This window comes from Erythrolamprus reginae, chromosome 1 (genome assembly GCF_031021105.1).
Source record: "Erythrolamprus reginae isolate rEryReg1 chromosome 1, rEryReg1.hap1, whole genome shotgun sequence".
In the NCBI taxonomy this organism is placed as follows: Eukaryota; Metazoa; Chordata; class Lepidosauria; order Squamata; family Dipsadidae; genus Erythrolamprus; species Erythrolamprus reginae.
The window spans coordinates 331114174-331141896 of NC_091950.1; the positions used below are offsets into that span (position 1 = coordinate 331114174).

A 27723-nucleotide genomic window follows, 5' to 3' on the forward strand; every position below is an offset into this window, starting at 1 on the left:
TTTTTGATGATTATGACATAGTAGTTTATGTATAAGTATAAGCAACATATTAAGAACTTTGGTCTATATATGTATAATAGTTGAAATTAGTTTAAATGTTTTGTTTGATGAATATGGTATTTTACTATAGTAATTAAGATTACATTAAAGGTATTTTTTTTTATGACTATGTTATACTAATTTTACCTAATATTCATATTGTATTCAAGATTTGTAAAACTTTAACTCAAATTTACTAAACCTTTTAACATTTAACATATATTCAATTATGTATTCTTTTTCTATACTTGAATGTACACTTTCAAAAGAAGCGGGGGAAATACACCCCCACTTTATGTTTAGTGTTTGTATGTGTGTCTGTTTATTTTATGAAAAATTAATAAAAAAATTAAAATAAAAAAAAGGAAAATTATTGTTATAGGGACCAGATTTTTTTTTATCTCTCTCAAAAATGACATGGTCTTGGGTTCAATTACGTAATGCCAAATAATTTAATATGAACAGAAAGAAAACTGAATAGTATGTGGCTGATTTAATTATCAACTCGATAGTAAAGTACAAAGACTGAATCACATTGCATCAATGATTATTTCTTAATGCTATATAATCATGAGCAATTTTCAGGAAAGGTACTTCTAGAAAAAAATGAAATGATAAGGTTCCACCACCCTGTTCTTTCTAGAGTATTTTACTCTTACATACATATTATAACATAGCAGTTATTTTGATGCTGAATGTTGATGTTGAATAGAAATACTGTAATAGAACTAGGAAAAGAAGAGGACTTTATTAGCTAAGCATGATTGGACACATAAGGAATTTGCCTGATTATACAGTACATACAAAGTAATATAATCATAAGATGTCAATAGGAAAAAAATCGTAGAAAAGATGAGAAGCATAATAATAATATAAGCATACCCATAGCCATGGAGAAATATCCGTAGACATAAGGCAGTATTGTGGTTACGTTTAGTAGAGTGATGGCACAAGGGAAAAACTGTCTTTGTGTATAGTTGTTTTGGCTTGCAATGCTCTAGCAGCATGCCAAGGGGAGGTGTTGAAACAGTTTATATCCAGGATGTGAGGAGTCTGTAGATATTTTCTCAGTCCTTTTTCTGGCTCATGCAGGATACAGGTCTTCAATGGAAGGCAGGCTGGTTGTAATTGTTTTTTCTGTAATCCTAACTGTCCTGTTTGATTGCTGTACCAAGCCAAACAGTTATATGCTTACAATTTGGGGGGGGGGGGTGTTAAATGTATAATATACTGTTTCTAAGGATGGCCATTTACTGTTCTTATTTTTTGACCAATATATGGCCAAAAAAAAAATTAGGCAGATAAATAAATTTGACAAGAACACTGCAGATTACTAACAGATTGCAATTATTTTGAAATTGATATTTATTTAGAAAAATCACGTAATAAAATTGAGAAAAGTAAAAAATAAACCAATTTTATTGAAGAAAGAGTATATTATAAAATATGGACAGCAATTTTAACAAAGCAATCATCAATCAAAACACAAAGCTCTTAATACTAGCTTCACAGATGGCCCTGCTATATAAATCCAAAGCATAATTGTTCCCCACCAGAACTTTAAAATGTTCAACTTTCCTAAATTACAATAACATTTGGAGCAAAATGTTTGTAAGTTTTCATATGTGAAGGATAATAAATCAGAGTATCATTACAAACTGACAGATCCTCTGTTCTGAAAAAGTTGTCTTCAAGTGCAGAAGATAAATCAGATTTCTCCTCTGTACAATTTCTCAGAGTAAACTCCTTGGTAAAACAGAATTTAATCTGCCCTATTACTTGTAGCCGTCCCTGAAGAAGGAAAATAAAATAACACTATAGAAAAAGTATTATAGGAAAGTTTATAAAGGAATTATTGATATCTCAGTGGTTGACAGTTCAGCAGAATGAATTTAATCTTCAGGAGCCAACAGTTGCAGCTGCATGATATACTATATTTATAATTACCAAAGAACAAAATAAACTTAATATATACTACTTGGAATAATGCTGAGCAAGATTTTTTTTCAGATCAGAAATTAGATGGCCAAGATATAAATAAAGTCTGTATTAAGCACTATACTTTATTAACCATTTTGCTCAAAACAAAACTTCCAGCAATAGAGAAAAATGAGCACAATTGAAGTCAGCAGCCCTTTACAGAAATAAACTGTACTTGGAAATGCATATTGAATTGTTAGATTGTATTCTATTGCTGTTAAATGGCATTAAAAAAATTCAGAATGAAGCTGTTCCTTGAAAATATTTTAAAAACCATACACCTAAAATAGATCTCATAAAAATAATAACTTCGGTCAACAGAGGCAAAAGGCTATGCATTTTCTATTTAGGTAGAACTCAATGTTTTCTCAAGTAGGGCTTCTTCATCAAATATACCACCAATGAGAACTGATAGAATCAGTTTTCCAAATGGCATTGGAAAATTCATCATTGAGGGCAGACTGATGAGTCTGTATTGAATCTGAATCTGAAAGAATGATTAAATAACTAGATGTATTTAATCTTCAGTCTTCCAAATATTAAAACAATGTTTTTAGAAAAGAATGATTAAATATTTACTAGACAGACATTAAGAGAAATATGTACCTCTTCAGGAGGAATACACTGAATTTTTGGCAGTATATTGTAAAAGCTTTCAAGAGCATCTTTGATGGCTGTCAGCTGAAGATTTAAACATGAAATAAATAACATAAAAAGAATCAAGCATCTGTTTAACTAAAGATGTGTTTTTATAGTCTAGAATTATGAAAAGTCTGTACGAAAAGAAAAACACACAAGTTATGAGATGAACGTCTGCATTTATAATAGAATTGTCTCTTTCCAAAGTTAACCCTTAAATTTTCTGAAATGAATCTTGATTAGATATGTTTGTACTTCTAATAGAATTATTCAGTGGAAAGACTTAATTAGATTCTACTCATCACTAAGTATTACACAACGACAATTAAGGCTACAGTTTTGCAAAATGCAATGTAGAGTGAGCTTTTCTCTCACCTGATAGTAGATAGAGCCTGGCTTTATCCCAACTTTCGAGAGAAAACTGAAAAAGAAAGAACTGTTATCCAGCATTAAAAAAACAGAAATCATTGCATACAATTACACAACAGATGGATTCATCATTATTTTCTCACTTATAAAAGATTAGACCAAAAAGACATATAAGACTTCAATAAGTCAAACATGCTTCAGCTATACAGTATATCCAACACTGTCTGACTAGTATTATATTTTTGTTGCTCTTTTTCCCCTTAAAATTGTTACAAGGCCTATTATATATAACTGAAACTTTGGGGTATTAATGCTGGATTGATAATCCATAGAATAAATGAGACCATACAATGTTCACAAAGTAACCCACTCATTTTAGGGTTCCTTATGCATTGTACACTGACAAATATTACCTGACATCAATTGTATCAATTTTCTAAAAACAGATTGAAAATTGCTGCTGTATCTTTCAGGGAATGTTTGGACCCCAGAAAGCTCTCTTAATGATTCCTCATTAGGAACATGTGTTATGGCAGACAAAGCTTCTAGCTTATGTAGTTTGATCAAATGCTGCCATTAGTAAAATAATTGTACATATTTCACAATGTCCTGCCAGAGAGGAAATTGAAAAGGAATAGCTAGCAACCTACAAGAACTGAGCATTTACAAAATATTTCAAATTATGCCAACTGAGACTATTTTTCCAAAATACTATGTTTCTTATCTCAGTTCTTCATTAACTGTCTCAAAGATACTGTATGTGCACACATATAATGGTTCTTTGTTCAATTTTTATGACTAATTTGAGGAACTTCATATATTGATCCATGGTATCTAATTTTTTTGTGTTAATTTAATATTTATATTTGATAATCACATACAGAACAAATGCTTTCAGCCAGAATTGTCTTGGACTGGCACTTAGTGATGTCTTTTTTTATCCTTTCCTGGTTCTAAACTTCATGGATGCTTGAAGTTCAAACTTACATTAAAAAGAGCAGAGACACATGATATAGTATAATTTCCCTAGAGCCGGGATCTTCCATCCAACACTAAGACTCATGAGAGATCTCAGCAATACCAATAGATTCAATACTAAGTGATGCTATAATGTTTTTGTTATGTATCAGCAAGTTCCCTGAAGAAACCTGAACTTCTAACCTTTAAGAAAGCATTATGTCAGGCCCTCCATAACTGGAAAACTCAGGATATAAGAACCACTTTTATTTCTGTAAATAAATGAAATACTGAATACTCATTAGCAGAAATTTTGCATTTAGTAAGAGTAGTAGTACTCTGAGAAAATAATTTCCCCCACCTGTTAAGGTCAATTTTCCTATAGAGCTCCAGTGCCTTCTGAAAATACTTTTTTTGTGAGTTAAGAGCCTCTAACTCAGCTGCACATGTCCCATGTTTTTCCCATTCATGTTTCCTGTGTAAAGAAAAAAGAGGTAGAAAAAGTAAACCCTAGTATCTTCCAAATTGTATAGTTGGAAAACTATACAAAAATTCTGTAATCTTCTAATATTTATTTGAAAAGAAAATCTTAGTTGTGAGTCCAGTCAAGATTCTATCAGTTTGCCCAATGCATAGGAAATCTAGAAACTTCAAGCAGCTTTAGTAACTGCTCTTTGTAAGAGATACTATTAGATAAAACAGGTCTAATAATAGACAAAACTTTACATTTCTGTATGAAATTGCATGTTTTGCAACTATAACATCTTTTATTTAAATGTATTGACTGCCCAACTCCAATAAACTCAGTGGAATTCAAATTATGATTTCTTAGGGATACTCTAAATCAGGGGGGCTTAATTCTGACCAGTGGGGTAGCTGTGGAAATGGCAGGCTGGATCACAGTGCCTCTGCCCAGGCTGTTTTGGCTGGCAGAGGGCTTCAGGAGGCCATCCAAGGCCAAAAATGGGGACCAAACAAAACAAAAGGAGAAAAGAAAGATGGGAAGAGAGCAAGGAAAGAAAAAGGAAAGAGGGGGAAAAGGAGGAGGGGGGAGGGAGGGAGGGAAGGAGTGGAGGAGGCAATGAAGGAAGTCCTGCCTTAGTCCTTGGCCATCAACAGATGGCAAGCTCCTCTAGAGCAGTGTTTCCCAACCTTGGCAAGTTGAAGATATTTGGACTTCAACTCCCAGAAGTCCCCAGCCAGCGACTTCTGGGAGTTGAAGTCCAAATATCTTCAACTTGCCAAGGTTGGGAAACACTGCTCTAGAGGACAAGAGTTTGGCACTTTCTCTGGTCTCGCCTTCCTTCACTGGAGACAATGGACACCCGCCCCCAGCCCTGTCTGGACCACCACAGATGCCCCCAACATGAATGATGCCAAAAGTTGGCCATCCTGGTCATGCCTCCCCCCCCGGGAGGTCAAACACAACCCTGATGTGGCCCTCAATATAAATTGATTTTGACACCATTGCTCTAATGTGTGTTTCACGAACTCCTATGAAATGTATATATAAAATTATCTCCTTAGTATATATGAAGTATACACTAAGCTCTCTTGGGTAGAGGGTCTTTTTATTCTGAGAAAAGGATTTCTTTTTATGAATAAATTAAATGACAAGAGAAGTGAAGGTGTGATGGTTAAGACACCTGAAATAATTTGGAATCTTTTGAATTTGCTTTTCAAAAGCAAGAAAGCATTTGAGAGAAGACATTCTGCAGTAATGTTTTATGTCGAACTGGAAACTATGGAAACCACAAAGTGTAAAGAAAACCTATCTTTGTTTTTATTTTGTCAAATGAAAAGAAAATAATCTTGTCCTTGTGCCTAACAAAGGTTCATTTTGTGGCATATCAAGGACGTTGCTACCAACTTGACGGAAACACAGAAAAACAAAGGTTAATTGCTGAATATATTTTTTCACTGAAAAAGTGTCAGTACTGAAACTTCACTTCCCATCAAGGTTACCAATTGGAAAAACAGCAGTTCTAGTATAAAGCAGAACACAAATCAGTTTATATAACAAACTATTTAAACAAGTCAGTTTAAAGCATTCATTTTTATTTATTCATTCATATATCGATCTTATAATGTGGTCTGCATTTTTCATTCATCATTCCTCAATTTTAATGCTGTGTTCATATATTTCTGTGTTATGGTATTGTGGTTACTGCCAATGTGGAATTGCATGTGCTCTACATTGCTGCAATGTTGTTACTTGCAATCTGTTTAGAATCCACTCAAACTAAGGTAGTGTGCATGTTCCATACATAAATATTAAAATAATTACTTAGTTGCAATTGAAAGACATGCAGCTGTATAAATGAGGATAATAAATAGTCATTTCTCAAAAATTCTTAGCTTAATTGTTATTTCACGTGAGGATTATATATATAATAAATTAAATTATGTAGTAGTTCAGAAACAATTTGGAAAACGAGCTTTGTGGTTTACAGGCGTATGAATATAGTACCTGTCTGCAGAGTTTAAAGCAGCGTCAGTAAATTGGAAATACAGTGATCCCCCGCTCGTTGCGAGGGTTCCGTTCCAGGACCCCCCGCAACGAGCGGGTTTTCGCGAAGTAGCGCTGCGGAAGTAAAAACACCATCTGCGCATGCGCAGATGGTGTTTTTACTCCCGCAGCGCTAGCGAGGAGCCGAAGATTGGGGGCGGCGCGGCTGTTTTAAAACGTCGCCGCCGGCATGGGGGGCTTCCTAGCAGCCCCCCAAACCCGGGTTGGGGGTACGGGGGGTGCTGGCAAGCCCCCCATGCCGGCGGCGATGTTTTAAAACAGCCGCGCGGCTTTCCAATGAGTTCCGCGTTTGTCTTCGGGACTCATTGGAAAGCCGCGCCGCTGTTTTAAAACGTCGCTGCCGGCATGGGCGGCTTGCCAGCAACCCCCCCGAACCCGGGTGAGCAGCGAGCGAACGGCGGGTGGCCGGGCGAAGGGCGGGCGAGCAGCGAAGGGCGGGCGAGTGGGTGCTGGGGAGGGCTTCTCGCTCTCCCGCCAGCAAGAGGGGGAGCGAACGGCGTGGGCAGGCTGCGGACAAGCCGTTCGCTCGGGCCGCTTCCCAGCTGAGTACTCAGCTGGGAAGCGGCCCGAGCGAACGGCGTGGGCGGGAGAAGGGTGCGCGAGCCGCGGGCGCGCGGGCAGGCAGGCTGCGGACAAGCCGTTCGCTCGGGCCGCTTCCCAGCTGAGTACTCAGCTGGGAAGCGGCCCGAGCGAAGCGGCAGCAGCGAGGAGTTTGCGTGGGCGGTGGGGAAACTCCTCGCTGATGCCCGCCAAGAGGGGGAAGACCTAGGGAAGCCGCCCAGCAGCTGATCTGCCCGGCGCCATCTACGCATGCGTGCCCATAGAAAAAAAGGGCACGCATGCGCAGATGGTGTTCTGACTTCCGGGTTCAAAAATCGCAAATTAGCCTGTTCGCAATGGTCGGGGACGCAATAACCGGGGGATCACTGTAGGTGTTAAGTTTACACTCCTGTTTCAGCAAAACATATGCTCCAGGGACTGCGTGACTGTACTTTATAGTGACTCTGATTCTGGGAAAGTTGCGGTTCTTTAAAGAGCTACATACTAATAGACTATATCAGTATACATGTACCACTGAAGCCATATCTGAAGGCACAAAATGTGTTGCCCTGTGTCAGCTCCAACACGCATGGCCAGCTTATTGTTGGCCTTTTTGGCCATTTTTGATCTCCCCAGGCTTCAGGAAAGCCCCCTGAACCCTGGGGATAGTGAAAAATGGCCCAATGGGCCAACCAGAAGTTTTGAAATGTTAGGCTATTTTTCACTGTCCCCAGAGTTCAGGAAAGTCTCCTGAAGCCTGGGGAAGGTGAAAAAAAGCCCAAAAAGCCCAATGGCCCCACCCTTTGCATTAAACAGTAATTCTATAATGTTTCTCAGCTGGAACTACATGTGATATCCTGCCAGTTTCTAGAGTACAGTAATACTGTAGAAGAATTTTATGAATTTTTAATGGATTTAAGCCCCCTTTGAAAACCCGTGAAATAACAAATCCGCGAAAGATGAACAGTGAAGTAGCAATGGACTACTGTACTTCTATTTTAAACAGAAAAGCTAAAGGCAGTCAAAATGATGCAGCAAATTGGGGTTAATGATCTGAATGGTAATGCAGTCAGATTACTTCTTCATTGAAGATCCTCAAGTGTTTAAAAATCACAGCTACTAGTATCTGTTGATCTTTTAAAAATAAGCAAAAAAAGATGCAGTCAAAACTGTACTTAGAAAACATCTTACATAGATACTGTAAGTTCATGTAAGTCTCCTAAAATCAGGTTTGACTTAGGGAAGCTTTTATCTTTCTTTACTGGGAATCAATGGATATTGTACAATAGAGCTCTGAAATGATTAAGATTTTATTGCAAAAAGTTGCTTTGAAAAGTACAGGAATATGAGCATAGCACCTTTCTCTGAAACACATGAGTTGTATCTTTTTCTGGAATTGTGCAGTAGCTACAAAGGGCAGTTTATAATCCTAGTTAAAGATACAGCTATGTTAATGTGCCAAGATAGCATTTGTCATGCTGCAAAGTAGCTTTATGGAATTGAAGCCAAAGTACTCACACTAGAGTTTATTGTACATGATACAAGCATAATGGATTTCTTTTAACAATCAACATACTGGATACTTTACAAAATAATGTAACGGGACATAATTAGGCCCAAAACCTTTAACGGAATGTTCTTCAAGATGAGTTTGACTGAAAACATTAAAATTGAGGTGAGGGTCAAAAATACCATCTATATGCCTAAATACAATATATTATTTGAGAAAGCATTAATGCTGAAACAAAGTAATTGTCTGAAATCCATAGTTTGTATCACCTGCATATCTGAATCCTATTGTTACCTATGGTGTTTCATTTAGAAAGACAACTAAAATTAAGCATTTTTGCAAAGCTATCAATAAGGTTAAATGTGACACAACTCACCAGAAATGTGTATGGTTTATATGTAGTATATCTGGCCAATATTCTTTCATGTCTCCCATGAAATCCTAGCAATATAAAAAATCCTATAAAATTAAAAAGCAAGGATATGATGCAAACTCCACCTAGATTTCTTCACTGAGTATTTTATTTTATTTTGATTCCTTTATTGCTTTATAAATAATTGAAGATGGTGAACATAACCTTTTCTACACAACAGCCCTGTGAGGTGAGCTGAAATGAGAGTGAGTGACCCCCCTTTTCATGTATAAAGCAGAACTAGAACTCATAATCTCTTTGATTTTTAGACCAGCACTTTAACCACTACACCCAACTGGCTGTAAAATAGACTTGTAACATAACATACTTAACATAACAGCTTTAGATAACATATGATTATGATAATATTGGAATTTAAAGGCACCCCTGCAAATTATTTAAAAAGGGATTCAAGAATAAATGAGTAATCCTCTTTCTCTAGTGCCTGATTTGGTAATAAACGTTAAATGGTTGAAGTGTATTAATAAATAATACTGCTTTGGCAGAATACCCTAAAGCTTTTCTGAGTTCAAATTCTTGACTTAATTCTTATTATAGTTTTTCTTCAAGTACTCAGTACGTACAATTTATTTGATTCATACCTGAAGCTCAGATATATTGAAGTGCCAACTTCTATTACATTCTGCACTTTTATCAGGCCTGGGGAAGAAGCAGAACAAAATAGTGCAAAGGATAAAAACCAAGTATTCTGAATAGTAGTGGAATGCATTCTCCCTCTCTAACATATATCTTGTGAAATGGGAGACATCACAGGGTTGTCTTCAATTAAGGACAGATAATATTGTACATACTTCCGTATTCGATATTATAAAGATTTTAAAAATTGAGAACATGAAAAAAAAGTTATATAAGATAATATCATGGTAAATTAGCATAGAGATGTATGATTGGTAATTCCAGAACTTCCTTTCTTGGGAGACAAACCAATGAACCAAACTTTGGTTTATTTACTGGGCTTTGTAAATATTGACTGAGATTTGTGAATATTAAAATTTAATTTACTTAGAAATCCTGGTATTTTCATATAAGTGCTTTGATTAATGGATTACCATGATTATTTATAATTTATAATCATTTATAACAAATCATTTATCATATAATAAAAACTTTCACCTTCTGTGGCCATCATACCAAAATATTTCAAATATAAAATACTATGAGCTTATAAAGATTAGCCATATAAGATTTTTTTTCCTCCCAAATTTGTATCTTACCAGAGTCCATGGATTGTCCAGTACATTGGTGGATCTTTGCATTCATTTTCATTCATCTAGAGCAAATAATGGGTTATTAAAGGAAAATCATTTTTATGCAGAATGGGAAAAATAGGGTCCGATTCAGCTGTGATTCAAATTATTAATTCTCATTGTTGTTTCAAATTGTCAAATTATTAATTCTCATTGTTGTCAATTTGATTGAGGCATCTTACCGGTAATAATTCAGCATGATTTTAATCTATTTGTTTTGATTTAAACCTTGGAGTCAAACTTGTACAACCCTAGAATGTGAGTGTTTTAAGGAAAGAAGCAGAAATCATCAATACCTAATTGGGCTGATAGACAACCTCCCACCATCTGCATAATATAGCAGAGGTTCCTGTTCACAAGATAAATATGATGGTGGGCATCACCAAACCGGGGATTCCACAATGTTGCCACATTGTCCAGAAGAAAGAAACAGAAAGTAATTTAAGCTAATTGTTTCCTGATGAATTAGAAAGAATGGTTTCTTCCTGGAATGTTCTTATCCATCATGATATATTTTTATCTACAATAATACCTACAGAATTTTGATGTAATTCAAGAGTGCTCAAGTAAATTAAAAAAATGACGTGGAAGAATAATGTTTTATTTTGGAAAACAGCGGTCCCTTTTTACTTATTACTTTAAAAGACTTTTAATAAACTTCAGTGAGACACTGAAAATGACAGTCAACCAAGGAGGTATCTCAAAGATGATAAATTCCCTGACTCTTAAATAAATTGGACTTAAGATGTGCAGGACTTTGTGGATTATTTTTGACAATAGCTTCCCATAAATGGATGCAATTGGCCTAGTAGTTGAAGCTGATAAACAGTACTTGTTTCATTTATAATTATTCGTGGACCATATTGTAACTGGGAGAAAGAACCAACAATGCAGCTTGATGCAATTTCTCCAGCTATCATTCTTTGTGGAATGTTATGGAAATATTTTGGTTTACTACTAAAATATTACTATTAGGAAGCTTTATTTCATCAAGAGGTGCTAATACTGGAAACCCCACAGGATTGGTCCCATTTTCATAAAAATGAAAACACTGGTGAACTATTTGAAAATAGCCTCTTCAGAATACCTAGAATCAAGGCGGGAAAGTTGATAAAACCAGAATAATTTGAAATTTATCTAAAATTTATTAATAAACAATTTATCTTAAATGTTCATATTTTGAATTAATTCTTTGTCATATGAAGCTTTCCATTTAATGATAAAATGAGCTGATAAACCATGGGTGTTTGAAACCATTTATATATTTTTGGTTTTAAGAACACAATTCTGGCATGCTCCTTATTTGTCAAGGTTTTTATTTCTTTCTTCAGCATCTTTTAGAAGCATTTGGCTTACTACTTAGAGAAGTAAAATATTCTGCTTACTTCTTATATTAAAAATGAATTTGCACATCATCTTTTTTCTCTCGTTCACCTTTTAGCTTTGCAAACTTTTTCTGACCACATTCATTGTAACTGTCACCATCCATGTAAGATGGCATGGGTGACTAAATGAAAAAAACCCACCTTTGCAATGTTTGTTCTGAATGAAGGTTGAAATTGGACAGGTGTATATCTCTGAACATTTTCACATTATTTTGAACTTGTCAATTTTGTTGATAATATTGGAAAGGTAAGTATTAGTTTTTAAATGGTTGCTAGCTACGCAAAACTTTCTGATATAACAGATTCAGCAAATAAATTATTTGAAATTGTATCCTTTTTTCCTATGGAATTATTACATTTCTTTTAACAAGTTCTTTCCTAAATCTAAATGCTTTCCTATTATTTTTAAAAACGGCTCTATCTGGCTCTTATGTGTGAGACTATCACATAAGATGAATTAATTGGATTTCAGAAATGGAGAACATACAAGTCCAAACTATTTTGGTGGGGAGGAGTGTATTACAATCCCATCTAGGTCAAGGATATAAAAACTATAATTTCATTTTTAACACACACTCCCACTCCCCAAACAGAAAATTCTGACCTTTCTCCTCTTCCAGAATGTGGCATCCCTTACTTAGTATCTTCCACTCCATCTCTCATTGAAGCTCCTACTTTTCAGAACATGCAGTGCACCTTCTAGCTATCAAAAGCCTACTTTTGCATTATAATTTCAGTTGGTCACAATATGGCAATATTTAAGTAAAAACTATGGTTTAAAAGTAAACAATTCCATTACCTGATTGTAGGGAAGGCAATACGCCCATGTTAGAATTGTACAGTGCTATAAAAATTAGTAACTGCTTACCCAAATCCTCTGGCAGGTAATTTTTCATATGATAAAAAGAAAGTTTAAAGTTGTAAATGCTAACACAACTGTTTCCCCCCTAAAACATTTTGTCAGGCGACTTTAAATGAGCCATAAAAATGCTTGCCAACTTTCGTATTCACCAATATTTCATTGAACTAGCAGAATACCCTTCATTAAAAACAAACTCAAATCCATTTGCAATCAACAGCGAGTGTTACATTCATCTTGGCAAGAGACGAGCAGGAATTCAGCCAATTTTGCAGTAGAAATAAGTGGGAAAATTCACTACTTTCAAGAGCTCAGTCCTTGACTATGGTATCAGAGACACTTAAAAGCAACAAATCTTCATGCTATTTCCAAGTATTTCTGATCAACAGTACAGTTCAGAGAAGCGGCTATGAAGCAAGGGCATTTAGCTTAACAAATAGTCTAATGGAAAAGATTTGCTCAGTGAATGGAGTCAGCCTGGCTTTTCTACAAAGCAACCAATATTATCACGTGGTGTCTTGTTGGGGATCTCAACGTCTATCAGCACTGAACAATATAGCAGGGCAAATGTCAAAGCAAAGCAGGGGTTCTATTCCAAAAGAATATGAAGATTATTTTTATTTCAGATTTTGTATTAGGTTAGTTGGCATATGTATTTTTATAATGGAGATTCTGGCAAATTCCCCATTGAAATACTCAATAAGCGTTCCAGCTCTTAATATTAGCAATCCCCAAGATTATTTTCTGCTCACCTGAAATTTACTTATATTTTTTTAATTGCTTCAAATCTTATAGCAAGAACAAAAAAAAAAAGCACAAGGTGTCTGAATCTTAACTTCCTTATCTATGACAGGATTTTCCCTGTGCAGTATAGACTTCTCCTTTTATGACGTAAAGAAACCAAAAAGTTTCTAACAGTCCTTGGTTTTTTTTTAAATTTCACCCACCAATAAAATAAATAGGAGCATGGTTTCACTGTATGCTATCAAAGCTGTTTATAGTTGGATTTGTTTGAGCCTGAAAACTACTGTTCAGGTCAAAAGCTACAGTGCTCTCTGCACAGACAATAAATTTATTCAGTGAAAGAAACTATTTGGGCTGCATCAATACACTTTCCACAAGATGGTGCCCCATTATTTCCAGTAGATGTATCTTCGGGCCAGTACCCATATATTGTCAACAAATAACTGAAGAAGTCAAAAAAATGCCTTAAATCCTGAATCTCAGTTCAAGAACTTCAATCCAGATAACCCAAGCAGGTAGCATGAAGTGATGCAGTAAATAGTGGCAATCTGCTCAGCCCCAATTTATCTGGTAGGTCTGTTGTAAGGCTACTTTCTTCCAATGAATGGCTGTGTTCAGTGCTTATTCTGGAGCATGAATTTATCTGAAAGGGTGACTGGAGTTCCAACTTCTGAGTCTCCTTTTTCCTTTTCCTACATGTTATAAAACCCTGAAATGGATGAATCTATCCTGGGCATAACACATGTAATTGAAACATAACTAAAAGGACTCAGCTGAAAATTTCCTACCCAGCGGAAATCCAGAAAACCACTACGGATCAAACATTTAACTGGGTTTACCCAAAGTTATAAGGAATAAAAAGAATTCAATTGGTCAACACTGAGACAGCAGTGAAAAGGGGAGAAAAGGTTCACTGCACAGAGATTGTTTGTATGCACACATCAAATGCACAGTTTTGATGCACACATCAAAACTGACTCAATTGAGTCCTGGAAATTGTGGTTCTCTTGGCAAGATTTCAGAAGTGGTTTGTTACAGCCTCCTTCCTAGGACTGAGAGAAAATGATTGGCCCAAGGTCACCTAGCTCGATTTGTACCTAAGGCAGGATTAGAACTCATAGCCTTCCAATTTCTAGTCTGGTTTCTACCACAACAGGAAACGGCATATTGTGCACTAACTAAGGAAGCTGTCGTGTAGTAGATGATATTTGCAGCCAAGGGAATCACAAATCACAGTCTTTAAAATATGTGCATTACAGCTGTATGGACAGCAGTGCATTATGGACCTTTCTGAGATAGCAGTAAGAATGGTCTTGCAATTAGCAAGATTTAGGCTATTTCCTGCTGGCTATGGGATGGGAGCATAGTAAAGGAGTTGTATGGATTTATTATTACTTTTGTTTTGATTATGTCTGTGAACAATCTGATTTCCCAGATATCACTAAAAGATCAGGTTTGAAGGAATAATAATGGCTGGGCTCTGCTGTTTCCAGCTTTATAAGTTTTTAGCAGGTTTATTATGTTGATACAAGGGTAATTTTATTAGGGTTTTTTTATAACATCCAAAGAATCTGATATGCTATAAAATATTAATATGACTATTATTAATATTATGTGATCCCTTCCTATAAACACATTAGCATTATTATTTTCATAATAATAAAATGTAATATTGTTTGTGCTACAGTATTAGGACATTACTTTTTCTTATGTCTGAAACAACTGAAATAAAAAATGAAAATGTGAGACATTTTTTCCAACTTCAGTTGATGATATTCTGAGATCCTCCTCACATCGCTTCACTGTGGATAATCTTATTTTAATTTGTATAAGTCAGTGACAGGAAGCTATTGTTTAAAAGTCCACAGGTCACTTTGAGATTGAGAAAAAGTGGCATCTAGTTTTAATATATACCTTAATTCTTTTAAACATTGCCTTCTTTACAAGGTCTGGTTTTTAAATTATTTGAAAATTCAGAACAATTCCTCATAGTTGAACATAGATTTTATAATCGTGTGTGTGGCCAAATGTTTAAAATCTCAGTAATACTTTCTATCTCTTTCACCCTTTTCACGATACAGCATAATAAATATTTTAATACAGGCATACAGAGAGCAAAATAACTACATCCATTTAAGAAGATCTTACCATACATACTGTCACTGGCCAATGATGAACTAAGTATAATTTTTCCCACTTATGATGTATACTGAAACATAAAATATTTAGACTTAGAATAACTTTATTGTCACTTCAAATGTACGCTGACATATATTAAAATTATTTTTTAAGAAATACTTAACATTCTAAAGACATTACATTTCATTAGTAGCATTTTTCTGCTATGATTCACACATAATGCTTTAGCAAGGATTGGCTTCAAATTAAAGTGATATTTCAAATTGGTTTACAATGACTGGCTTATTTAAATAATGGCTTTTGTTTGAACCAAAATACTGATATACACTCCTTTTTGTTTCTATATCCTGCCCTAACCTCTGAGGTGCAACATATATACAGAATATACAGAAACTCAACAATTTATCTCCAAACCTCTAAACTCTTTCTGCCAATAGTACTTTAAACTCTATTCATCTCAGGGTACTAGACAATAGTGAGGCTGTGACTTTTAAAAGCCAAATCACATACAGTACTATAATATAACAGTACTAGTTTCCATACAAAAAGTTAGTTGTGCTCAAACGAAATGCAGATAAACTTTATTCCCATGGAAAATCCTCCCCCCCCCCCATCGTAAGACAACTTAAACATACATTTTACACTAAAATCATAAATTTCCCTCACATGGTAGTACCATCCCTAAAAACCTGCTAGGCAGGTTAGTTGGATACTGACAGGTGGAAGAAAACAATCAGAATTTGATTACTTTGTTTCACTACAAGCCTTACTCTGGTTTATTAAACAAATTCTAGTTAAAGCAAAACTTGGAATAACAGAAAGTATAAATAGATCTTAGTAAATATTCTATTAGAATAGTACATGTAACCTTACAGTGCATTGTGGGGATTTTTTTGCTTCTCAATAATGTAGTAATATCTGTTCCATGTCAAAAATCATGACTAAAATTGAAGTTCATTCTGATTATAACTGCTTACACTGCTGAAAAATATATAAGAGATGATTTACAGCCAGTCTTTGATTTATGAGCACAGTTGGGACCAGAATTTGTCGTCCATCCATCCATCCATCTATCTGATTTGATTTATATGCTGCCCCTCTCTGAGGACTTGGGGTGGCTTACAACATATAAAAAAGAGAACAATACAATATAGTAGCTTAAATCCAATTAATTTAAAACTAAATATTCTAAACTATAATCCCCAATTTTATTTAAAAAAAACCAATCATACCCATTCAGACAACAACCATACGTGACATTCTTCGGCCATGAGGATAGAGTCTAATCACCTCAAGCCTGGCGGCATGGATGAGTCTTAAGACTCTTGCAGAAGGCGAGGAGGATGTTTTGCTGTGTTCATAAGTAAATCAACATGGCCATTAAGTGAATCACTTGGTCATTAAGTGAATCCAGCTTCCCCCATTGACTTTGCTTGTCAAAAGCCACTTGGGAACAGTATAAATCATGATCACGTGACCCAGGACACTGCAATTGTTGTAAATATGTGCCAGTGGCTAAGTAGCTAATGTTGATCACATGCCACAGGGATCTTATAACAGTTATACTTTTGAGAACTAGGTGTAAGTCTAAGTTTAAGTTTAATTGGATTTGTATGCCATCCCCCTCTTAGAACTCCGTCATCCCGGCGCAGGAAAGCGGCGTGTTTGAAAAGCGTGCCGCTTTCCTGGCAGCCGGCTTTGCTAGGACTTTTCTCTCCTGGGGCTGCCTGTGCCTGTGCCTGCCCTGCATCCCCCATTCGGCATCAGCGCCCCCCCACCATGGACGGCAAGAAGCTTGGCGGCGGGCCGCATTGCTAAGCCGCTTGCCTTTCGGCGGCCCCTGGTCGTGGACGGACATCAGGCTGTCAGGGCCGGCAGATCCGCCCCCCAGCCCCCACCCACGTGGACGGACATCGGGCTGGCGGGGCCAGTGGATCCGCCCCCCCAGCCCCCACCCCCGGACAGCTGGCTTCCTCCCCCCTCCATGGTCCCAGCGCAGGAAAGCAGCACGTTTGAAAAGTGCACCGCTTTCCCGGCAGCCGGCTTTGCTAGACGGCACGCCTTCCCCTTGGCTCCGCGGTCTCCCCTTGGCTCTGCCTCCCGCTGCCGCCCCACAGCTCACCTTGTTAGCGGTCACCACGGTGCCGTTGCTGTTGCGGCGGCTGCCCTTCGCCGGCCAGCAAAGCCAGCTCCCCAGGAAAGTGGCGCAGGAAAGCGGTGCCTTGTAAAAGCGCACCGCTTTCCCGGGCAGCCGACGCAGGACTTGACATCAGCGGATGTTGGCTGTCCCGACAGCAACCTCCGGACAGACGTGCTCGCCTGGTGTCACGGGGGGGGGAGGCGGCTGCCCCCCCAGGAAAGCAGTGCAGGAAAGCAGCGCAGGAAAGCCCCCGGCTCCAGGGGACAGCCCTCAGCACGGTGACAGGGGAGGAGGCCAACGCCTCCTCCGACACAGCACAGGTGGATATCAGAGCCGGGGCAGCCAAAGTGGTGAGGCGAGAGGATGGTCTGACCAATAAAAACCAGTGCGCTATAGTGCGCTGCACACCTTAAAGGGAACACTGACCCCAGGCCTGGCGACAAAGATGAGTTTTTAAACTCTTTCAGAAGGCAAGGTGGGGGCAGTTCGAATCTCTGGGGAACTGATTCCAGAGGGCCGGTGGCTACACAGAGAAATCTCTTCCCCTAGGTCCCGCCAACTGGCATTGTTTGGTTGATGGGACCCTAAGGAGACCAACTCTGTGGGACGTCACCAGACGCTGGGATTCGTGCGGCAGAAGGCGGTCTTGGAGATAATTTTTTTCAGTGCAGGCATAATTTTGAACAGTTGTTAAAGAAACAGTTTGTAAATCAAGGACTACTTATATATCTCTTCATGTTCAGTTTCCAACAATGTCAACATTTACAGCGGAAACTAGAAAGATACAGATGAAGGTATAGTTAACTATATATGGATTGATAAAATTGAATTTACGCAACAGGCTAAGCCAGAATGATACGATATATTTACCTTTGGCTTAGCTTGTAGGTAACCCTAGTGTCTTATGAACCATGTTTAATTGCTTTTGTGTTGTATGAATGATCTTACTGTAGTTTGTTAATAAAACTGAGATTAAGAAAACTACAAAGTGAACTATCATGTTGTATGATCACAGACTAATATTGTCAGATCATGTCACAAGCATTTATTGTCATATTCATATTTTTAAAAACCTGAAATATTTCATTTTTACGATGGAAAAAACAGTGCAATTCAATAAACACTTTTTTTTCTCCCAATTCTAATGAGCCTTATTCATAAAACAATAATCATGGGATCTTCTGTGTTGATAATTTTTGTGAAACTAATACTGTACTTCTAAACAAAGTATAATTATATTTGTTCTATAGTGTTAAACAACTTTAATAATAATCCATTATAAAATTGCAAATACCCTTACTGCAGAACCCATGAGCAATGTACAGGCAAATGTAAACTGGATACATACTGTACATATATAATCAGTTGTTTTAACCATAAAGAGCAATTATTCCCTCCTTCAAGGACTCTTGAAAAAGAGGAATACAAAACATATAGCCTTTAGATATTGTGGAACTCTAGCATCTAACTAGCATACCTAAGAACATATTAATTTAGTCCTATAATGTCTGATCAGTCAATGTGTAGATACAGTCCCAGGCTCATGTGATGAGCCTGATAGAAGAGTGAACTGTTTTACTGACTTCAGGGTCTTTAGATGGTGCCTTTTAACATTTTATTATTTTTCTTTTGTCAATAAATCTTGCTTACTGATCCTGAAGTATAGGAGCTAACTTTAATATTTTCCCAAGCTTGCGATGCAGACATACTTAGTTGAAATAGCAAGCAGAAGCACAGAACTGCTACCAGTTAATTCCTGTCAAAATAATCCCTTCCATTAGTCGAACAGGAAGTTGTTGACTCCTTGTCTCAAAATTACAATGGAAAATTGATAAATCCCCAAATTATATTTAAGAAAAAGGCGGAAGGAGCTACCATATTTTTCAGAGTATAAGATGCACCTCCCCCCTCCCAAAAAAGAGGGTGGAAATGTCGGTGCGTCTTATACACCAAATACAGTCGTTTTTGCTGTCCCAAAGCCCTGCCCCTGCATCCCATTTTTGGACAGAGGGTCTGGGAAGCCTGCAGAGAGCTCTTGGGTGCTGGGGGATGGCAAAAATAACCCTATTGTTGCAAAACATGAGGCTATTTTTTCACAAAAGTGGAGGCATTTTGCCTTCCCCCAGTTCCCATGAGCTCTCTGCAGACCCTTTGCCTACCCAATTTTTGTGAAAAAACAGGTGAAAAACGGTGTTATTGCCTTCTAATTATCCCATCTAGCATGACTGAAGGAGGAATTCTGGGAGTTGAAGTCCACTAGTCCTAAAGTTGTCATGTTTGAAGACCTCTTGATTAGGGATTGGGGTGGAAAGGTCTTCAAACTTGGCAAGTTTAAGACTGGTGGACTCTCAATTCCCTTACCTTAGCTGGCATGACTGGAGGAGGAATGCTGGGAGTTGAAGTCCACAAGTCTTAAAAGTGTCAAGTTTCAAATTTTAAAAAGTGTACATGGTTGTAAAAGGTATTCTGCTACACTGGTATTTTGTTAAATAATATATTACTATACCACTTTGTTCAGAATACTTTTTACCTTATTTTTCACCTCTAAAATCTAGATGCGTCTTACACTGGTGCGTCTTATACTCTGAAAAAGATGGAATTTCCACAAATGGGAAAACTATCTGGAGGTTAAGTTTTAGGGATCTGTTGGGTTACTGGGTAAACATTTTCAGGACTTCTTGTAAAATTAAATGCCATTGTCTTTAGAGTTTCAGTTCAGATTACTTACCTATCAGCCAATAAATGTGTAGCAGATCCACAAAATAAAGCAAGCCAAAAGCACTCAACAAGCAAACCATAAGTAGTCACTGGTTTCATTTTTATTCACAATATATCTATGAAGAAAGGAAAAAGAAAAAAATGTTATACTGATTATTATTTTCTCATTCTTCAAGAACAGGGAAATCAAGTAGCTTGTTTTCCATCAACAAAATCTGTATTATTATCTTTTTAATAAAATATCTAAGAGGTAAAAAGTTATATAAGGTAAAGCTACATGTTTTCAGTTTCTAATTAGAAATAATGATTAGGAATATAACCTTAGAAATCTGAAGGAGTCTGGTAACATGTTTTCCAACCAACGTATTTTATTAAAAAGTACTGATAGCAACTGGACTATAATCTTTATAGTTAAGTCATGTGGTCATAAAGTAATGTCATAAAGTGTGATGTGATTGTCCTACTCAATGATAGCAATTCCTGGTTATCATCATTAAGTGAAGGACGCTCAAATAATCACAACTTCTAATTTCCTGAAAGTTTCTCCATTGATTTTGCCTGTGGGAATCCAACAGGGAAGTTTGCAAATGGTGATCATGTGACAATGGGACAGAGAATCAATTACAATAATGTGGCTGACTGCAGAAGTGCTGTGGTTGTTCAGGAATTGGTCATAACCATCATTCCTTCAGCGTTGTTACAAGTTTGAAGAGTTAGATGGATGGGTTATTAAACAAATTCAAATTCAAATACAAATCTGATTAATAATAAATTCAGGAGCAGCATTTTATCAGATGCAAATTTAAATTGGAGTGAGGTGGAGGTGAAGATACCTTGGTTATGTGGATACAGATTACATAATGATAAGGGTCTGTAACAGTGCTGTGGAGGTAGATATTAGGGCAAAGTAGGTATCTGATGTAGTAAGCTGTAACTCATGAAAGATTAGACCTTTTAATAAGGTATGGTATTCGGAAAGGTGTAGTCAGCTGAATTCTGATTTTTTTGCTGCCATAGATTAACATAACTGTACTCCTACAATGACTAATCTCTGCTAACTAAGAATTAGAATGTCAATTTATGAAAGAACATTTTAACACTTTACCATAGTTATCTGAGTACATGAGTATTTAAAAGAACACCGATAAATGAGGAAAATAATCATTTACATGACTACTTCTTACAACTTATCATAAAAGGTCTTCTGGACAGTAGATTCAACAGCAATTTTTTTCCTCTTAAAATGCAATAGTAATATCTACTTAAGAATGTTTGTTAAAAATATATTATATGCAATTTTTAATTTTTACAAGTTTCCTTGGCTATTTAGATACTCAAAAATGTTATTTCAGCATCACTGTATTGGTACACATTCCAATTCTACAAATCTACATGCAGAGTGACATCATGGAATATAATAGACTTCTAATTTTCCTTCATTTTGCAGGTTATGAAGGACTACATGAAAAGAAAAACTGCAGGCATCTCTGATTCCTTTACTCAGAAATGCCCTGAAAATGCCATCAGAGTTCCAAATAGCATCGAAAAGTAAATCAGATTCTGAAGCAAAGTATTCTTCAAAGTTCCAATTTATTAGCAAAGCCATGTTGGCACATATGGGAGAAACCTGAATCAAGTCCCAAGGATTTCTCCACCCAGTTGAAAGTTGAAGCTCTTATTCTGACACCCCTAAATCCATCATGCTGACCAATCTTCATCTAACAACTTGGCAGGAACTCCCATCTCCTTCCATGCAGGTGCAGGAGTGCAAAGACAAAAGATGACCTTGGCAATCTAGAAGGAATTTGTTATGGCTACATGCAGACATCCCTCATGCAATTACCCCTCCAAAGTTCCCACAGCAAAGAATACCTTTTAAAATAGCATAAAGTGTGGCAGGCCAAAGACTCCAAAGTAAAATGGCTTCGGCCTGACATTTGCAATGTTTGACTAGGCATTGATGATGTGATCGGCAGGGTTGGATTATGCTATAAGGGCTCTGATCATTTAACATATTTTGGAAGATATCCCAAACCAATAGAGAGACAATAATCTGGTTTGTATAGAATACAGTGGTACCTCATGATACGAACCCCTCGTCTTACGAACAACCCGAGATACGAACCCGGGGTTCAGAAATGTTTTGCCTCTTCTTACAAACTTTTTTCTTCTTACGAACCCGCTGCAGCTGCCGCCGAGAAGCCCCGCCGCCCGGCTGTCGCTTTTTGAAACAGCCGGGGGGCTTCTCAGCATCCTCCTGAACCCGAACGCCAAACCCGAACTTCTGGGTTCGGCGTTCAGGAGGCCGCCGAGAAGCCCCCCGGCTGTTTCAAAAGGTGACAGCCGGGAGGCGGCATTTTTTTGCGGGGGGGGGGGGGGTTTCGTGGCACAGATTAATTGACTTTACATTGTTTCCTATGGGAAACAATGTTTCGTCTTACGAATTTTTCGTCTTACGAACCTCCCCCGGGAACCAATTAGGTTCGTAAGACAAGGTATTACTGTACTTGTAACTATATAGCTTTCAGACAAATTTCAGAGAACTGATTAGAGTTCCAGTGCTACTATGGATAGCAGACTGCTCAAAAAACAGGAACTTTTATCCATGCATGGTATACATGGAACAGATTGTAACATGTCTGTAATCAGGCTTCTGGATTAGAATAAATATTTAATTGAAAGGATGTAGAGAAAATGTTAAGTTTTCTGGGTATTGGCAGACTTCACTTAAATAGCACTGTAAGCATGCAAACACAGATACCAATTATAACAGATGTTCTGTTTGTTTTGTCTAGCAGTCAACCTCTGATCAGAACATATGCTACAACAGAATTATTTTCAAACGGAATGAAACATATCAAGGCAGAAATGATCCTTCTTATTCGTCACTTATTTCTGTGCTGTTTGCATAGATTTTTTAAAATATTCTTCTGTTCTCTATTATTAGTCTGACCACACTAATTGGACAGACCTTTAGTGCCTTGATTATAATAAAAGTAGTTTCCTCAAAATATTAACATTACTGACTTGATATTTCAAATAGCCTTTCACACATAGAAAAGCATGAGCTACATTTTTATGGGTTGAAGAGAGGAGGACTTTCTTCTTAATTGGTGTTTTTAGTACTGCTTCTATAAGTAGCACTAAAGTGCTGAGGCATGCATTCAATATTGTTTTGCTCATTCCTTAAAAAATCGGAAAGTTTCAACTTCCCCTTTCTTGTGCCAAGAAGTTCACCCTGATACTTTTAGCATTCATTTCATTTCCTCATTTTCCTTGAGCTGCATGTAACAATATAGTTTATGTCTTATGGAAAAAAGACAAACATTAATAACTGTGTAATTATTAATGCACTGTTTTGAATAGGTCCATTGAATAAATGCTATAGACTTAATATATTTCAAGGATGTTCAATCATTTCTTAATTTGTCAAGAAGCTCAATAATGATTTAAGGTCACTCATCTGTTCATTTTGTTCTATATGACACCCGTTCAGCTTTATTATTTAAAAAATTTGTCTGCATTGTTTCTTTTTCACCTTTTATATTCTTATTGTTCTAAATTATTTACTGTTTTGATTTCAGTGTTTGCCACTGCATTTTAACTCTACAGTATTTTTTCGTAGTTTGCTTTAAACCACTAGGAATCCTTTGATTCAGCAATAGGGGCGTACATAAGTGGCGTACATAAGTGCACTGGTTTGCCTTTCGTCCCCTGTCCAATTGTCTTTCCTTTCTCTCACTTATCATATATATTTTCTTTCTTTCATATATCCTCTCCTCTAAGTTCACTTTACCCTCATATATTTTACTACATGTCTATTTTTCTTCCTATGTATTTGTGTATTGGACAAATGAATAAATAAATAAATAAAATAAAAATATATAAACAGAACAAAATACTTTAAATAAATATTTACAAAATTCAGCAGACTGAAAGGAACAAGTACCCTACCCAATAATTAAGAAAATTAATTAAGAAAAACTGAAAAAGCTCATTATATAGAATGCTGACTGCCTATTGGAAGAAGCTGGGATAGAGCCAGAAAACTAGGAACAAAAGTAAATAGAATGAGGTGGCCTGTAAAATTACAGAACTGATACAGAGTGGTCTAGTCGCGTACCTTTTAGTATTTTATTTTTTTAAGATCTTAGTTGTGTTGGTTAAAAGGACAAAGGAGTTGTTTAAAAGATGATATGCTTTATAACATAAAATAGCTTGGTTAATTAACTGTAAGCATAACATATAAATAATGTTATGTTTGAACCAAATCATTACTTTTCAGCTCCAGCTTTAGAGTTAATCAAGAGGAGGCTACAATTGTATTGCTACTTGTTGCCCAAGGTGTTCTGATAAATAGAAAAGACAATCTCATAATTCTATTGCACAAAGGAAGGAAATCTCTGGGCTTTATTCTACTCCTGAGTAGCTCAAATACTCCATATAGAAATATTACACACTGTGGCAGTGAGTCAGCATCAGCAAGCTACTATCAAATGTCCATTGTTGCAACGTTCAATTCTAATCTGCCTTTCCGAAATACTGTACATTTTGTTTTCTGCCAATCAATAGGCAAGACAGCCCTCCAGTCAGTCCATGAGCCACTAAGCCATGATAAAGTGGATTACAGATCCCTCAGAATCCACCAGTGCTGATAGTCTATTAGGTTCATTGGATGGCCTTGGTTGTACAGGTAGTCCTCAATTAAAACCACAATTGAGATCAGAATTTCTGTTTAAGGCAGTTGTTTATGCCTAATTTTAGGACTTTTTGTCATGATTGTTAAGCAATCCCTGCAGCTGTGAAATGAATTGTGTGGATATTAAGCAAATCTAGCTCCTCCTCCCCTGCACTTATTGGAAACCAGCCAGGAAGGTTGCAAATGGATATTACATGATCCCAGAACACTGTAACCATTGTAAATACATGCCTATTGCCAAGATCCCAAATTTTGATCACATGACTATAAGGATACTATGATGGTTTTAAGTGTGAGGATTGGTTGTAAGTCATTTTTCCAGCATTGTTGTAATTTTTAACAATCCGTAAATTGAGGAATACCTGTACCTGCAGGTCACACACATAAATTAACTAGCTAGCCAAATTTTAAATCAGTGCATCATACAAACCCACTTGATATGATTACTTTATGGTTCAGTCCTTTGAATAACCCCTAATATTAGGTTAAGTAAATCATGCTACTTTAGCTATGGGCAAGTGTTATGATTTAATCTTTGATATGGTTGCCTTTCAAGATTCTGAAGTTAATGTAGTTAGACCAAGTTAGTTTTGAAAGGCTATTGCTTCATGTACACAAATAGTAAAATAATCTTTCAAAGCTAACTTGGTGTAGCTCTACTCAGTGTCTAGATGAAGGCAGCCAGATCTCCTAGAGTGTACCATATGTTTTATGGAAGTACATCTATCATTGCTATATATCTCTAATAATTTAAAGTTAAATGCAAGAATTACGCACTAGCTCTTATCCACGTTTCAGCTAAATCAAACAATACCGAAGAGGTCTATTAAATTATACAAAATAAAAATTCAAAGGCATATATACTGCTCAAAAAAATAAAGGGAACACTCAAATAACACATCCTAGATCTGAATGAATGAAATATTCTCACTGAATACTTTGTTCCGTACAAAATTGAATGTGCACAACAGCATGTGAAATTGATTGTTAATCAGTGCTGCTTCCTAAGTGAAGTTTGATTTCACAGAAGTTCTATTTACTTTGAGTGCACAACAGCATGTGAAATTGATTGTTAATCAGTGCTGCTTCTTAAGTGAAGTTTGATTTCACAGAAGTTCTATTTACTTTGAGTTATATTGTGTTGTTTAAGTGTTCCCTTTATTTTTTTTGAGCAGTGTTTATTGAAAAGAACATCCTGCATATTTTAAAATCGTGGAAATTAATTTCCTAAAAATATTAAAACAGAGCAAAAGTAGCAAATTCTCAAATATTATCCAAAGGTTTAATTTCTTATTTTCCATAGTTTATTTTTTAGTTTTGTTTCAAATAAAGAAATAAGTCATACCGGCCTTATTTACTAAACAAAGGCAACTTCATATATAAACAACCCTGAGAAATCCTGTTTCTTTTTACCGAGACTTATCGAAGGTTATTCAGAAGTCATCTCTGATAAATAAAACCTTGACTACTCTTCCGTCCGAAATGAGTTGGGGGGGGAACCCCCCCCCCCCCCAACAAAATACAAATCTTCAAGAATCCATTTCTTAAAACCTCTTCCGGATTGTTCATATTTCTCGACGGGTTATATTCTAGGGCAGTGTTTCCCAACCTTGGCCACTTGAAGTTATCTGGACTTCAACTCCCAGAATTCCCCAGCCAGCGTTTGCTGACTGGGGAATTCTGCGAGTTGAAGTCCAAATATCTTCAAGTGGCCAAGGTTAGGAAACATTGTTCTAGGGCAATGTACCATTACAAAATGTTTCGCTACAAAGCCGGTTTTAGGTGCTTTGTAATTTAACCAGTACGAATTCCGATTTGTTTTGAAACAAAGCCGCACGCTAATCAAAGAACTTAAATTATCCCTAAGTAAAAATCCCATTCAAAATAGACTTACCGTTTTGCACACTTCGGGAGCAGAAGTTTTTAATGGAAGTGAAAAGTCTCGCGACTTTGTTTTGCTTGGCTTGCGAACACCAATCAGGAAAGCTCGTGCCCGTGTTAAATTTCGCTTCCTTATAGGGGCCAGCATTTCCGCTGCGGAATTAAACCCCGCCCATTTAACTTTCTTTCCGTGCTGGATGGAAGACAAAGCAAAGGGGTTTGGGCTATACGTTGCTGCTCACCTAGTTGCTTAGATTTTAATAGCTCGTCTTCCATTTGATTGATATTAAACATATGTACATACATACATGTAAGACTAAACGTGTGCATTTTTTAAGATGTCCCTTTTAAGATAGACTGAAACACAGCAATGCCATAAGTGATTATACACTGATCGTTTGTAATTTTAAAACTATTGATAACTTAAGTCTATTAAATCAGTATATATTTTTAATTAAATAAGACTAGGAGTATTTTTAACTCTAAAGCGAGTGAATATATCTCCTATACCATTCTTCTTTTCCTAATTTCTTCTACTCTTTCATTGATATATTTTATTCCTATTTCTTCTATTCTTTCTTAGATATATTTTTCTATGAGTATATCCTCTATAACCTTCATTATGTATTTTACTATGTGTATATCCACTAAAACCGTCATTGTGTTATGGACTAACTAACTGATATGCTAGGAAACATCTTTAAAAATTGGTGGAAGTTACAAGCAGGCATACACTGAAACAGTCGGATAACATGTAATTAATTGGCACATATCAACTCTAACCAATGGGCTTTGTCTAGTCTGACATCATAAATGTGCATTTTGGTATTTTTTCTGAAAAAGTTAAAGGCTATATGAAAAGTATTGGAAATGTTCTATACCAGTGATGGTGAACCTATGGCATGGGTGCCACA

General features: G+C 36.6%; 1 protein-coding gene across 2 annotated transcripts; it reads right to left on the bottom strand.

The window, feature by feature from the left end:
- Nucleotides 1-768: 768 nt before the first annotated feature.
- On the bottom strand, nucleotides 769-26961 carry RNASET2 (ribonuclease T2). 2 transcript variants are annotated; one of them, XM_070733840.1, is made up of 10 exons: nucleotides 26823-26961; nucleotides 20240-20345; nucleotides 15381-15441; nucleotides 10212-10267; nucleotides 9579-9636; nucleotides 8941-9005; nucleotides 4346-4459; nucleotides 3034-3079; nucleotides 2626-2700; nucleotides 769-1830 (listed from the first exon to the last, which is right to left on the bottom strand). In XM_070733840.1, the coding sequence occupies exons 2-10, from the start codon at nucleotides 20326-20328 to the stop codon at nucleotides 1618-1620; spliced, it is 777 nt and encodes a 258-aa protein (XP_070589941.1). In that variant the 5' UTR covers nucleotides 20329-20345; nucleotides 26823-26961; the 3' UTR covers nucleotides 769-1617. The 2 variants fall into 2 exon arrangements, with proteins under 2 accessions (XP_070589941.1, XP_070589942.1); XM_070733841.1 differs by lacking the exons at nucleotides 20240-20345; nucleotides 26823-26961 and adding an exon at nucleotides 16245-16310.
- Between the last annotated feature and the right edge of the window lie 762 nt (nucleotides 26962-27723).